Here is a 13193-nt window from a genome sequence, read left to right as displayed (position 1 = left end):
GACAATCTGAAGTAGATGACACTAAACTAAATGCTGATAAAGAGGAATCTAAAAAGACAAGGAACTACATGATGTCAAATGTGTCTTCAATACAGATAAACTTTATGACTGTATTTTGTTGGCTACATACATTTGTTTCTACACAGGCGCAATGATTTGATGTAATTTATAAGTTCTTCTTTCTTTCCCCTACTTTGCCCCTGATGGGGTCATTTAGGGGTATACGTAAGTTAAAGTTGAACTGTTGAAGTATTTCTCCTTCTTCAATGTATTGCTACGCTACTCTAGTCTATGACATGAAATATAGCAAATTCATTGCTTTACAATCGTCTTTTGTGGTTCTTTTATTAAGCAGTAACTAGGTAGAACAATCTGCTGAATTTCTAAATACACTTTCAGCAAATTACACAATCAAACTGTATCTGTATTCCTGATGAATTCACTGCTTCAAGATTGTCCTGTGGATGTTTCAGTTGGGCAGCTTTATTTCTGGGTCCTTCTCCGCACATTTCTGCATATATTTCTCAAAGATTTCAAGTTCATGAAGGTGTGCCGATTTGAAGACCAATCTTTCTCCATCCACTGAAAAAAAAGATCAACACGTATGATTATTTCATTGATGTATCATGATAGCAAAAGGTTTAAAAACAGGAGTATATGTGCAATGTAAGGGAGCAGAGCAGCTTATGTGCTTACTATTAGGGTAGCAGTGTTGAAAGTAGGGCTATGAAAAGGGGAAATAGTGACAGTTTAGCTTACCAAAGAGCTATTCTTCCACAGATCATGACAGAAAAAAAACACAGTACATGTGTGTGCACACACATACAGGTTTGTTCTTTCTTATACTGGGGAAATTTCCCTAGCTAGCATATGCATGTACAGTGAACAGTAACATCCCATTCTATGTACTGCAACCCTCTCCAGTAGTATGCACATGTTTGGTGAACAAAAATAGCCAGGATTTGAACTCTCAATCTTCAGGTACTGACCAATTAGCATGCTACAAAATAGGAAGTTGGAAAATATAATAAAGTTATGAAAATATGAGAGATACTTACTGTATTCTATGTCAATGATTGGTTCGGATCTGTCGTTCTTGATCTTTGTTGTGATTTCACACTTTGGGTTGGTCTTTCGTGTCTTGTGGTTGGCAAACATTCTGAGAGTATTTCTGCATAAAACAATACATGAAGAAAACAAAAAATTATTATGAATGAATTATAAGTGAAACGTAAATATAAATCCAAGACCTGATGAGCTTAACAAGTCAGCTAATGATAAGTCAATTTCTTTGCCAAGCATTACAAAGACAATTTCAAAGTCATGATACCATAATTTGTAACAAAACTGCTGCAGTTTCACATTGGTTTCATAGATTTCGTACGAATTTCGGCTAAGAAAAGAGGTTCAAATCAATAAATAATAATTGTCATGAGAAGTTATTAAACCTTGCTGTGTCCTTGGTATGTCTGCAAGTTGACATGTGAATAAAGAATTGAGAAAACATGGCAAACTTCAAATTCCAACTTCAAAATCGCCCCCCTCCCCACTCACCGACAAGAGATGGTTTTCTCTGGCCCTGACCAGGGGTCAAACTCGACTAGAATCTTGGCAGTTGGTTTCAAGGTCACGCCTTGTGTCCACTTCCACATGCGCTTGTTTATAACCCTCGTCAGTGGGTTAAATACGTTACTGGGCCAGTTTCTGTACACGATCCGGGCAAATCTTTCCGCGGAGGTCGCCATGATTTTCCCTCTGCCATCCCAAACGTTAACAGAGTTAGTTGTAGAATTTATTGTAAACAAACATAAAACAAATTCATATAGGTTGAAAAAAATTAACAAAACATTTTATGACTGATTATTTTTCATAAAACTATCATATTCGTCTATCTGGGGTTGTTTCGATGACAAAATTCGAACTTTATCTTATTATGTTCTGCTGCTATGAAAATGTCTTTTTTTCCAAACCCACGCAAAGTCACGCGAGAGTATGAATCATCGCGACACCTCGTGACTTCCCTTGGCCAATCAAGAACGCGCAATTTCACTGATGACGTCACGTAGAATGAAGGGCCCTCGGAGCGTTGCAGCCACGGATTTTTTGTGGGACACCGTGTCGGGCGTCTTAGCCAAGACGGTAAGCGTCTTAAACACAATTTTCCTCCACAGAAAGTTAGAGAAGTTGTAGAAGATCGTGTTGTGTGATTTTTGTGGGGTTTGGTGGGGCAGTTCCGTCGAAATCTGGGTTTTTGTGCGCCGGGATCCGTAGCTATCGTCTGATCCAAGATGGCGCGTGGTTAGGGCCGTTGTTTGTTTGAAAGGAGGGAATTTGTCATGTAGGAAATCAAGTTTTACGATGATTTATGACAGATTTATCGCTTCATTTCCGTTACTTTTTATAGAACAAGATTAGTGTTACAGCTGTGTTGTAATCAGGTTTCGTTCCGCATAATTTAAACAGATTTTTTAGTAAATCAAAAATTTTGTGTGTCACATATTTTTCAGTAGCTTAAAATTATCTGGGTTAGGTGAAAAAAAAATTATAGTCAAATATGTACTGATCCAAGGTTTTACCAGATTAGACACCAATGTCGGTTTTTCGAAAGCATTGAACAAGTTAAAAACTACTAGAAATTTGTTAAACGTGAAGAAATTATAATTCACTACATATGAAATTATGATGTTGCATACCATAACATAAGATTTATGTAACGGCCGAGGAGAGTTTCGAAAGCTTCACAAATAACCTGAGAGAACTTTCTAGAGGGTTAGCAATTTTACTGTGGTAGAAAATATTCACGTTGCCCTTCTGATGGATCAATATGTAATCTTTTTTTGTAGGTCACACACTGATTTGTAAGCAGGGTTCGCAACCTCAGTCCACAAAATAAGCAGATTACCCATATGTGAGCTGTAGACCAGATTCGTACCAACTATACAATGATGAAATTGTATTGGAAAGTCATGTTAGATCACAGTTTTAAATCATCAGCAACCATAGCCTGTTACAAGACCAGACGGCAAGCGTTATTTTGTCAGATCAGAATAAAGATATTCAAGTTTGTACAAATTATGTTGACATCCTAGAAAGTTGCACCAAAGGACAATACCTGATAGAGAGACAGATCAGACAATTACCGAAGAAGAGATAGGGCAGGTCAGACAACAAGGTTAGCAACTTAGCATACAGTCATGGGATGAGATCCTATGGGCAGGCTATCACAAGTTATGCACACTTGTGAACGGTTACAGACTACATATCCTGGGGGCATATGAACGTTGTGCAAGACAATTCAAATGAAAGGATGGGATAATTTCTCTGCACTTCGAACTCCGAACTAGCTTATTGTCTAGGAATCCCTACCGTACCATGGTATTTTCAGAATCTCACTCAGAATCAGACAAATGAAAATTGATTCCCAACAGTGGTACAATGTTATTGAATTTGTACTTTGAGAGCTACTTTGAAGAACAGTTAGTTAAAGTAGAATAGTTTTACCCAATATTATGAGCAAAATTAGTTCAAACAAAAAATAAGTAACACAAATATGTTTAGATTATTGTGAAACCCTCTACTTTTGCCTCTAATTTGGTTAGTCTTTGGAGTTACAAGCATATCTTTCAATTTGTATGAGTTTGTTTCTGTTAAGTTTTAATTTTGTGTAATAGATGTATTTTTATTCCAACGTCTGTGCCATGTGTGTCTGTATAAGTTATTAAATTCTATGGTTATGAAAATTTATAAAAAGAAAATGGAAAAAAATGGCTAGTCTTCTGGGGCTGTTAACTTACGTGACCTCAAATACCCCTTTTCCAGATGCCGCGCTCGTATCGGCGCCATCGTTCCCGCAGCTCGCCCGGCTACACCCGGCGGAAGCGGAGACGCGAGTCCTCGACACCGCCAAGCAGGGAGTACTACGATAATTTCTACTCACGGCGTCATTCCAGAAGGTAAATTTGCTGCCTAACTCTGTAACCAGTAGAGAATGGGGTGCCAAACAGCTACTTCAGTGTGCCAAAGGTTAAACAGTCAGGCCTCAGACTGAGGATAAGCATGACACTTTTTCATTAGCTATTCATGCAATGGGGCTTCACTACGGCTCGCATGTTTTCTTACTCAGACTCAGATCAAGTGATGCAAAAATAAAAGAACTAACTAGTAGTAGTATCCAGTATTAGATTATACTAAAAGAAATCGAAAAAAATGTTTGTTTGAAAGGCTCATGTTTGTTTGAAAAATGATCGCTTTTTTCATGACTAACTGGTAAAATGATGTTTGCTGTCTCTGTGATTTTAAATGAGGATATGATTTTTGACTAGAGTATCCACTGTTTTTCTCTTGACTTTGCCATCTTTGTTTTGTCTTAATATTCATGTATCTTGCAATTAGCCTTTGGGTTGCAAATAATGCTTATCTTTTGAATGAAAGCTCATCCGTGTTTCTCATCTGTAAATACTTACGTTTATTTTCGTCCACAGCCCAGTGTACCATTCCAAAGGTAGAGAAAGATGGGCGCCTGAGCGAGACTTCTACCAAGGCTCGCAGTATGAGAACAGGAGTGAATACTTCTGTGAGAACAGATATTCCAACTTTGATTCCTTCGAAGAGAAGTGAGTAAATTTCAGGAATCTTTGTGATGTAACAGCAGAGGTTAGCACAGAAATGGTTTTAGGACTGATATGAATTTTAAGTGAGGTAATTATTGTGTTGGATTTGGATTGAATGTTGGCAATGTGTTTTTTTGTCAATGACTGGGTAGCTCTGAAGGGACATATGTTGCTAGGTTGCAAAATATGATACATTATTTATAAGTCAAAACTTCCACAGTCAATGTAAAAGGATGTAATGCTTCTCAAGCACTCCACCGTGCAGCTTTAGGTATTACTGCATGAACATGCAGTCTTGGCACTGAGTCAACGATAAAGAAAACTGATTAGCCTTAAATGTGTGGTAAGCCTGTGCTGAGGCAGAAATTATTTTTCTTCACAGAAATTTTCTTAGTGATAGTTATACCATTTTGAATCAAAGCCTGCAATATTAGATTAGGCCAACACATGCACAAAGAAAGAAAGGTATTTATTGATCACTACTAGTACGAGCTGTATAAGTTTAAATAAATTAATTAGCTCTGATTAATATTTTGATATGTTTTAGTTCCAGGTACAAGGATGACAGCTACTACAGACACAGCAGCACCGGGCACCACTCCAGCCACCACAGCCACCGGAGACACCGCAAGCGAAGAAAGCGCCACCATCACAGCAGGTCACAATCCCATTCCAACTCGGTGAGTGTCCCTTCCCCTCTTCTACAGACACCCCCTCCCCCCCTTTCACGGGGGGAGGGGACCACACTGTTCCAGAAAACGTAAGTATCGCTGTGGGGGTAGGATACGTGGTTCGGTATGATTGTGACTTCCCATTGTTGCTCCAGACACCAGTGGCCCTTCCGCGCTCAGACATACGATCAAACGACTGAAAGAAAAACAAATCTTGTCTCTAGGCTAGATTTAAAACCTTGAGTACGTTTTACAAACTTCTAATTCCAGAACAGAGTGAAAAGTGGCACTAAAGCAAAAATGAGCTTAGTTGTTATGATTGAGGTTGTACTGATCTCAGCGAGTATTTGTTGGCCTTGACATCTCTGTTGGAAAATTGGAGTTAAAGGGGTATCTATATTGTTGCTGCTCTAGTACTGTATTGTCTCTGTAATTTCCACAAAACATACTGAGGTGCTACAAAATCAGCAAAATGGTGTTGACTTTTTGTGAGTCGGGCGAGTAAAGGAAATGAAATTTGATCTTCACAGTTTCTAAAGATAAGCACATGTTTTATCACTGGTTCGTCGAATATGTTGGTTTTTGTGGAAATTATGTTGAGGCATTACATCATTAGGAAATGATAGATATGTGTACATGTGTTTTGTTGCAAGCACAAGTTGGAGAAGAGCTATTGGCATTCTTTTAGCAAACAAGATTGTAAATTTATCCATTTACAACATAGAGAACTTTCTGTTTCCTGCATATTTGATCAAAGAAGAAAGTTCCAGTTTTTTGTGCTTGCAGCAAAAATCACCGGAAAACCAAAAGACTGAAATGTTGGTGTTGGGATTTTAAATCTTCTTTGCAATTTCACAGAAACAAGGCATATATTCTTGTTGACTTCATACATTCTTCAAGGTTTTTGGTTTTCCACTTTTCAAAACTTGTCCTTCGTGCCCTATCTAACAAAACCACTGCCTTACAATGTGTGCAAAACGAAGAAAGCAAAAAAGAATTTTCTGAAAATTAGCTAGGCCATTTTGAAGGTAGGTCTAGGAAATAGTGTAAAGGATCATTTGTTGAATTTGATGTTTGGTTAGACTCTCCCTTGCTATGTTTTCACATTACGCAAATTTGTATTTTTTTTGACATTCTGGTTTTGGACCTTATTTGACAAATACAATCATCAGACTCCACTAAAGTTCACCGATTTCTTTTTATTTAAACTTTCTTAATGCACATTGTAGGCAGATGGTTACCTATACCTACATCTTTTCTCTGTGAGTGTCTCTTCAAGTTCAAATAGTCGACATCCATTCAGAAAGCTCGTTCAGGTCAATTTGTTGTTTGCCAGCTTTGTTTGTTTATGGTGTAATAAACATGCCGAACTAGATATAAAACTTCACCATTCAAGATCTAAAACATTGACAAGATGAGCAAAAATCTGCTGGTTTTCAGCTACAAATTTGTTTTGCATTGTACTCTTTCCTGGTTAAAAGCCAAAGCATCTTGTGACTTGATAGAAATCAAATTTCAGTTGCGTCATGCAAATTCCCCATGTGACTACCATGAAACATATTCTCAGTTGACTCATACATTCATGCCAGTCTCTTACAGCCCTACTAATTGATTTCGATGTGAGATTTAAAAATTGTTCAAATTCTAATCCATGCTCAGCCAAAGGGTGTATTTACTTCCACTACAAGGATTTGATACTATTTATTCTTGACAACAAACAACAAACTGACCTGGCACGGCCAAAGAATGTCTAAATGTGGGCATGGCTAATATTAGACCTGCTGTCACATGATAGGGGCCGATCATTCCTTGCATAGCTCGGTCCCATTTCAGAACACGCGGCCGTGCAATAACAGGGAGGGTTTGTCGGACTTAAGACGGGAGAATCATTTTGGACGGGTCATTTAGAAGGGGGTTAAAGGCCAACAAATGCGGGTGTTGAGCATTCGCCGCTTGAAATCATACATGCAAAAGAAACGGGCACAGCTGAAGTTGAAACTTAAGGAGTTCCTATGTAAGACCTGTGTGAGTAACAAACCATTTTGATATCCTGATTTTTCCCTTCAATCGAAATTTGAAAATTCTTCTGCTTTTCGCTTTTGCTGTAGCAGCAGGCTTTTTGTTTTTTTGTTGTAGTGTGTGTGTATGTCTGTGTGCTGTAAAATGCTTCTGTTGGCCACAGGTACACAGTACGTAGAGCTAGCCGTACCAGAAACGATGCATGATCGGTTCTGCGTTGTCTGTGCGAGAAGGGCCAAGTGTGTCTGGGGCAAGTGTAGGTTTGCCACAATAGCTGCTTCTCTGTCTGCCTGACTCCTAACCAATACCGACAACTGTTTAAAACCGGCTTGGGACGTTGCGTTTTCTTTAAAAACGTCGCTCCTTGCCTGTCCAGTTGATCGAGATTAGTTAGGAGTGGTTTCGGCGGGCGTGAGTGTGATACTACTACTACTACTGCTAGTGAGTTTTTTTATCCGCTCTCTGAAGTGATTGCACAATCTTGACATGTCCCTTGCATATATACGTGTCGTATTATCTTTATGTGCCCCCATATTTGCTGGGATTGCGAACTCACGGCGCTGTCACTCTTCCTGAATCGCCGAATGCAATACCCCGTCACAACAACAACAACTACACGACAACCAACCTCCTCCTGTCCGAAAAATTCCTGTGTACGCGGTGCTGAATCGTTGCGGTGGTGCGTTTCCATGGTTACAGCGAGACCGGCACGACAGGAAGAGGGGAAAGAGTGTGCAGGATGACGAGGAGGGGCATTTGATATATCACCATGGAGACTGGCTGCAAGCGAGATGTACACAACTTTCCGTAAATTAGTCATCTACATACATTACATCATGTGACCAAAAAAAGCACCCAAAATGGACTTTTTTTACCACAAGGACGATACACTGCCTTAAAACATGGCAGTCTGAAAAGATAGGAACCCTCAGACACGTATTATTTTTGAGTGCCTTCAGCCTTTTTCTTCTAAGTTTTACATGTAGTGAACTGTCTCTTGAAATGGGGCGTTTGTTTTCACAAGTTGGGCTTCGGGGCATGACTTAAGTTTTTCTGTGTCCTGGTTAAAAGACATGCCATTGGCTATGTTAACTCTCTCCCCTTTATTCCAGCCTGGTTGCAGTAATAATACAATAACTAGATTCTTACATACAGTATATGGATTGCAATCTTAACCTCCTTAAAATCCGATATTTTGCAATCTGTGGTACATATGTTTCTTTACCGGTATTTCATATGTGCTAGCCGTTAGAGTAAGTGGTTTTAAAATCATAACAGACTTAGGTATTTCATCCATGGGTGTCTCTATATGCCACAAAGATGCGCACATAATTTTTCTCTCCCTGCAGGTATTTTCCAGAAAGATTAAGAGTGTAAATTATATATCATCTGTTAAAAGTAGAGTCATCTTTTTGAAAACCAAGCTGAAATGAGACCATAGAAAGTTGTGTTAGGTCACACTTTTAAAGTAAAGACATTTGTTCAGTACGTGATGATATTGTAATTATTACACACTCACATGTGCACACATACCAAACAAGCACTATTCCACAAGAACTATACGCCGGTGTCGTATCTTGTGTAGATACCCTACCGGTACACTGCTCATGTGAGCACCTTTGTGGCATAGAACTGACGATAGACGCCCTAGATTGTGACGCTTGGCTAATGCGTGCTTTCCCCTCTTTTGTAGATGAGATTGTTAGTACTTTAGGTGAAGGTACCTTCGGCAAAGTCGTGGAATGCGTCGACCACCAAAGGTGAGTTCCTTTTTACTATTTCTAGAGAGTTTAAGTTTTATTTTAAGAACTGTTCTTGCAGGGCTTGTAATACCCACTTGCAACTTGCTTTTGAAGAAAAAAATATAAGCATCTTCCAGCTTGGTAAGACACCCTGTAAGTTCATTTACTTCTGGAGGAAAAGGGGGATTTTTGGCTTTTTTTAATTTATTCATTTATTTGAACAACAAACTTACATTTTAGCTGAGTTCTAAATTTATAGTTGAAACAACTCTGTAGTACAGTAGTTATACAATTGAGACTGTTTTTGAAGTAGACTTGACAGCAGGTGATAAATAATGTTGAGTCATGTGCACATGATGCCCTTGTGGAACATCAAAATTGAGTCGAGTGAAACTAGATCCAGCTGTTTTTCTACTGTTATCACCAGACAATGACAGTTGTCACGGAACAGAGCCAAAAGAACATAATATTTTTAAGAAATTTGTAATGCTGTGCTACAATAGATGTTGTTTAACTGACAAAAGACAGTGGATGCTGTCTGAAACGTCTGACTGTTTCAAAATTTTATCCAGTTACTTGAGTAACTACTTTTGGCGTATCTTATTACCTGGATGTCTAACCTTCATCAGCATAGATGTTGTTTAATTGCATGTCGTCATTGCGGAAACCGTTCTTAGTAGATGTAGTAGTGTAAAAATTGTTGTGCATTGCAAGTTACTTTTAGGTCTATACAGGCTTGTATCAGTCATACGATGTAGATCAAATTTCAGTATGACGTAAGTGGAAATACACTGGGCATATTTCGAAACACTGTCATATCTTAGTCATAGCTGTCCATGAACTAGTCACTGTACATTGGGGAATTTACTGGCAATGTATCAGAAAAAGATGCTGTCAAAACTGCCCATATGATAATATCTGGTCTAAGTGGACAGGTGGTCAAATTAGACACGATTGGTTATGCTTGAAAAAATTATTTAAGGAACCGACAAAAAGTCATCACAATGGCCAGGTGTCCTTATGTTGAGGTGGTCACTTCTACATTTTTTTTACTGTACAGTGTTCTCACCAGAATTTTTTCACAGCATAGGGGTCAGGTACAGAAGGCCAACTTTACGCGGTGTAAGTCACGCGTGGAGTGCTGAAGACATGACCAGAGAAGGGAGTCCGGCATGTTCCCCGGAAAATTTGTAAATTCATAACCCAATGAGACATTATTTCATGCATTTTGAGGGATAAATTTTGTGAAGTAGAGTTTTTCCTCTGTCACAGCCTCATTCTAAAGCCAAATATGAACTTTTTATAAGATTTATGAAGGGTCACAAGGTTTGTCCCAGAAAGAAACACCCCTATGCTGGTTGAAACACAGCATAGGGGTCCAGATCACAGCATAGGGGGTCCAAATCACAGCATAGGGGGCCCCTATGCTGAAAAGGCCTGGCGAGAACACTGCTGTATCACGATAAGAAAAAGGGGAAGTATCCACTAGAAGTAGAAGATAGCATGGCATATTGCATAATAAAGATATTTGTCTACAGAATCCATGCTCATTTTTGAGATTGCTTGAAGACTCTTTGATTTACCGTCACCCTTTGCTTTCATAGTTCTGATCATGAGATTGTTTTTTTTTCACAGAGGGAGGAAGAGCATTGCGTTGAAGATCATCAAGAACATAGAGAAGTACCGAGAAGCGGCAAAACTTGAGATCAACGTGCTAGAGAAGCTAGCAGACAAGGACCCCAGCAACAAATTGTAAGAATCCACACGTCTTGTTCTTGTTCCACACGATTTTTCATCTTTTTTTTGTGTACATGGATGTGTGTCGCGTGATAAGGTTGTGTACTGGTACTGCGAAAATTTTTTTGGTACAGGTACAACCTACCTGTACTGAAACTTGTACCAACATGTACCGTATGTGTTAGTTTGTAACTAAATTTTTGTCTCTGTCTTAGCTGTTGAAAGGAAATGTTTTTAGTTACAAAATGGGGATAAAGTTGAGAGTACATGTAGCTTTATTCAGGTACAGTACTGATTCATTGAAGTTCCGGTATCCTATTCTATCTCTGGTTCTAGTTCGCCAATCGCTTCTCTATTAACGTTTCCCAGACTATCCTGCAGAGAAGATATCATTGGAGCGATGTAGAGCTAGAATAGGTGGACACCAGGCCAGTATTTTGGACCTGTATCGAAAATATTTTTCCGGCATTGTACCAGTACGCAGCCCTATCGCATGGCTGTTACCGTAGATTTTAAAGGAAACCCAAGCAATGTTAGGGCTCGAAAATCAGATTTTGAAAGTTAATTAATTTTGTCATTTCTATACATGATTAGTGCAAACAATTTATCACAATGTATAGCGACGCCCATGATGCAAAAATATGACGTCGTTGTTACGTGAGAACTCACAGAAAATTGTCGCCAGGGTTTTTGTAGGCTCGTGAAACTAAGGGGATCATCGTTCCGCACATTTTTGCACGGTTTGAAATGCTCAAAGTATGAAGTTATTACGCAAATGTCCTAAACAGTGTTAGTAAATGTCACTACCATAAAGATTTCAGCATTTTTGTTTTCCATTTTTTGGGCCCTAATATTGCTTTGGTTGCCTTTGAGGCACAATGATTTTGTTTCCTTGTTCTGTGTGGGACCTACAGCCCTTTTGGTAGGGAGGCCAAAGTGAAAAGTTCCTGGGAAGCATTTTTGAAGGCACATTTTTAAAGATATAAACATCATAAACAATTCGTCTATATGCTGTCCATAGCTCTTACCAAGGTGAATAACCACTGAAAATTTCAGAGACGTGCGATGTTGGGAAGTACTATTTTATTGATGTTGAAAATGGGAAATATCACATATTTTGCTGCAAAAATGCAGAAAAATATGCTCACAAGTAAGGTTTAAATAACCCAATAATCTAAAAACTAAGTATTGTACAGGCTTCTTCTTGCAGATATGCAATAAACCATGTAGGGTCATGCTATGTACACAAGACTGACCTTGCCAGACATGTCATACTTAATATAATGTACCTGTAATTAGTGACATTGGTTAAAAACGAACACAAATTGAGGCCAAAAACAGAGTTGGAAAAATGACATTTCTTATTTTTGGGTCTACAAAGCTGGTTTTGGACTTAAAAGATGCCTTTTAGTACCAAACACATGAAATGATTAAAAAAATTCAAATTCACCTTTTGATTTTTGTTATTTATGCAAATTTATGAAAATATCGAATTTCGCAAAAAATGCTTTTCTGACATGTTTGTCCTCTTGTATCTCATGCTTCACATCCCAAACACTCTCAAGAAGGCTAATACAACATAACCTATATCAGTGCTATCATAATCAAAGCAGACTTGCTATATATCATGTTCATTTCCAGAAATAAGCTTTATCGAAAATGACATTTTGTTCCGGTTCCTGAAATATTGTAACACATGAACCACTTCAGCCAACTCAAAACACCACTTCCAGTAGATTTAGAACTTCAACTTTTCAATTACAATGTCACTATATAATACATGTCACAAGTGTTTGACAACAATAAGACAAAGCAATATATAACCTGAGAAACGAATGCCTGAAGATGGCACTTTTGATAAAATGCCCCCCTCCCCATCCCAAACAATGCAACATGAGCCACTTTTGACCAACTCAAAATTGCACTTCTAATGGTCCTGGAGGCTCAGATTTTCGCTCACAGCGTGACATGATGCTATATTCTACTTACATACTGCACAAAGAAACATATTCTAAACATATCCTGAGAAATTAACACTTTAAAATGGTATTTTAGATAAACCGCCCCCCCCCACACCAAAACAGTGCAATACTAGCCACTTTTGACCAACTCAAAATTGCACTTCTAATGGCCCTGGAGGCTCAGATTTTCACTCACAGAGTGCCATGATGCTATATTCTACTAACATCATACACAAATAAACTTATTGTATAAAGAAAAATAGAAAATCATATTTGAAAATGTTTTTTTTTAACTGCCCCCCTCCAATCCGAACAATGACATTTGACATGGGCCGGCCGCTTCTTGGACGACGAAACTGAGCGAAAGGTATCCCCGTCTCTGGATTCACTGCTCTCTGCAGGAGATACAGAAAGAAATTGCATATTGAGCTATAAAAAGATACAATACATATA

At 38.5% G+C, this 13193-nt stretch overlaps 2 protein-coding genes and 1 long non-coding RNA gene across 4 annotated transcripts in view; 1 reads left to right on the top strand and 2 right to left on the bottom strand.

Annotated features, from left to right (window-relative positions):
• Window positions 1–81: 81 nt before the first annotated feature.
• Window positions 82–1779, bottom strand: LOC136424173 (large ribosomal subunit protein mL53-like). The gene is made up of 3 exons (XM_066412676.1): window positions 1555–1779; window positions 1059–1171; window positions 82–582 (listed from the first exon to the last, which is right to left on the bottom strand). The coding sequence occupies exons 1-3, from the start codon at window positions 1743–1745 to the stop codon at window positions 470–472; spliced, it is 417 nt and encodes a 138-aa protein (XP_066268773.1). The 5' UTR covers window positions 1746–1779; the 3' UTR covers window positions 82–469.
• Window positions 1780–2017: 238 nt separating this feature from the next.
• LOC136424303 (dual specificity protein kinase CLK2-like) overlaps window positions 2018–13193 on the top strand; it is a 21463-nt gene continuing 10287 nt past the window's right edge. Inside the window, exons 1-8 of one of the 2 annotated variants that reach the window (XM_066412854.1) lie at window positions 2075–2139; window positions 3090–3172; window positions 3820–3953; window positions 4482–4613; window positions 5158–5290; window positions 8000–8093; window positions 8994–9060; window positions 10678–10794. In XM_066412854.1, coding sequence (XP_066268951.1) covers window positions 3820–3953; window positions 4482–4613; window positions 5158–5290; window positions 8000–8093; window positions 8994–9060; window positions 10678–10794 — 677 coding nt within the window. In that variant the 5' untranslated portion in view covers window positions 2075–2139; window positions 3090–3172. Of the gene's footprint in view, window positions 2140–3089; window positions 3173–3819; window positions 3954–4481; window positions 4614–5157; window positions 5291–7999; window positions 8094–8993; window positions 9061–10677; window positions 10795–13193 lie in introns of both variants that reach the window. The other variant, XM_066412853.1, reaches the window with a different exon arrangement.
• LOC136424305 (uncharacterized) overlaps window positions 11848–13193 on the bottom strand; it is a 3082-nt gene continuing 1736 nt past the window's right edge. Inside the window, exon 4 of the long non-coding RNA XR_010753855.1 lies at window positions 11848–13135. This is a non-coding gene — a long non-coding RNA (uncharacterized lncRNA). The remainder of the gene's footprint in view (window positions 13136–13193) is intronic.

Source organism: Branchiostoma lanceolatum, chromosome 18 (assembly GCF_035083965.1).
Source record: "Branchiostoma lanceolatum isolate klBraLanc5 chromosome 18, klBraLanc5.hap2, whole genome shotgun sequence".
Lineage (NCBI taxonomy): Eukaryota > Metazoa > Chordata > Leptocardii > Amphioxiformes > Branchiostomatidae > Branchiostoma > Branchiostoma lanceolatum.
The sequence above is the reverse complement of the archived record's forward strand: the minus strand, read 5'-3'. Positions and strand labels throughout refer to the sequence as shown.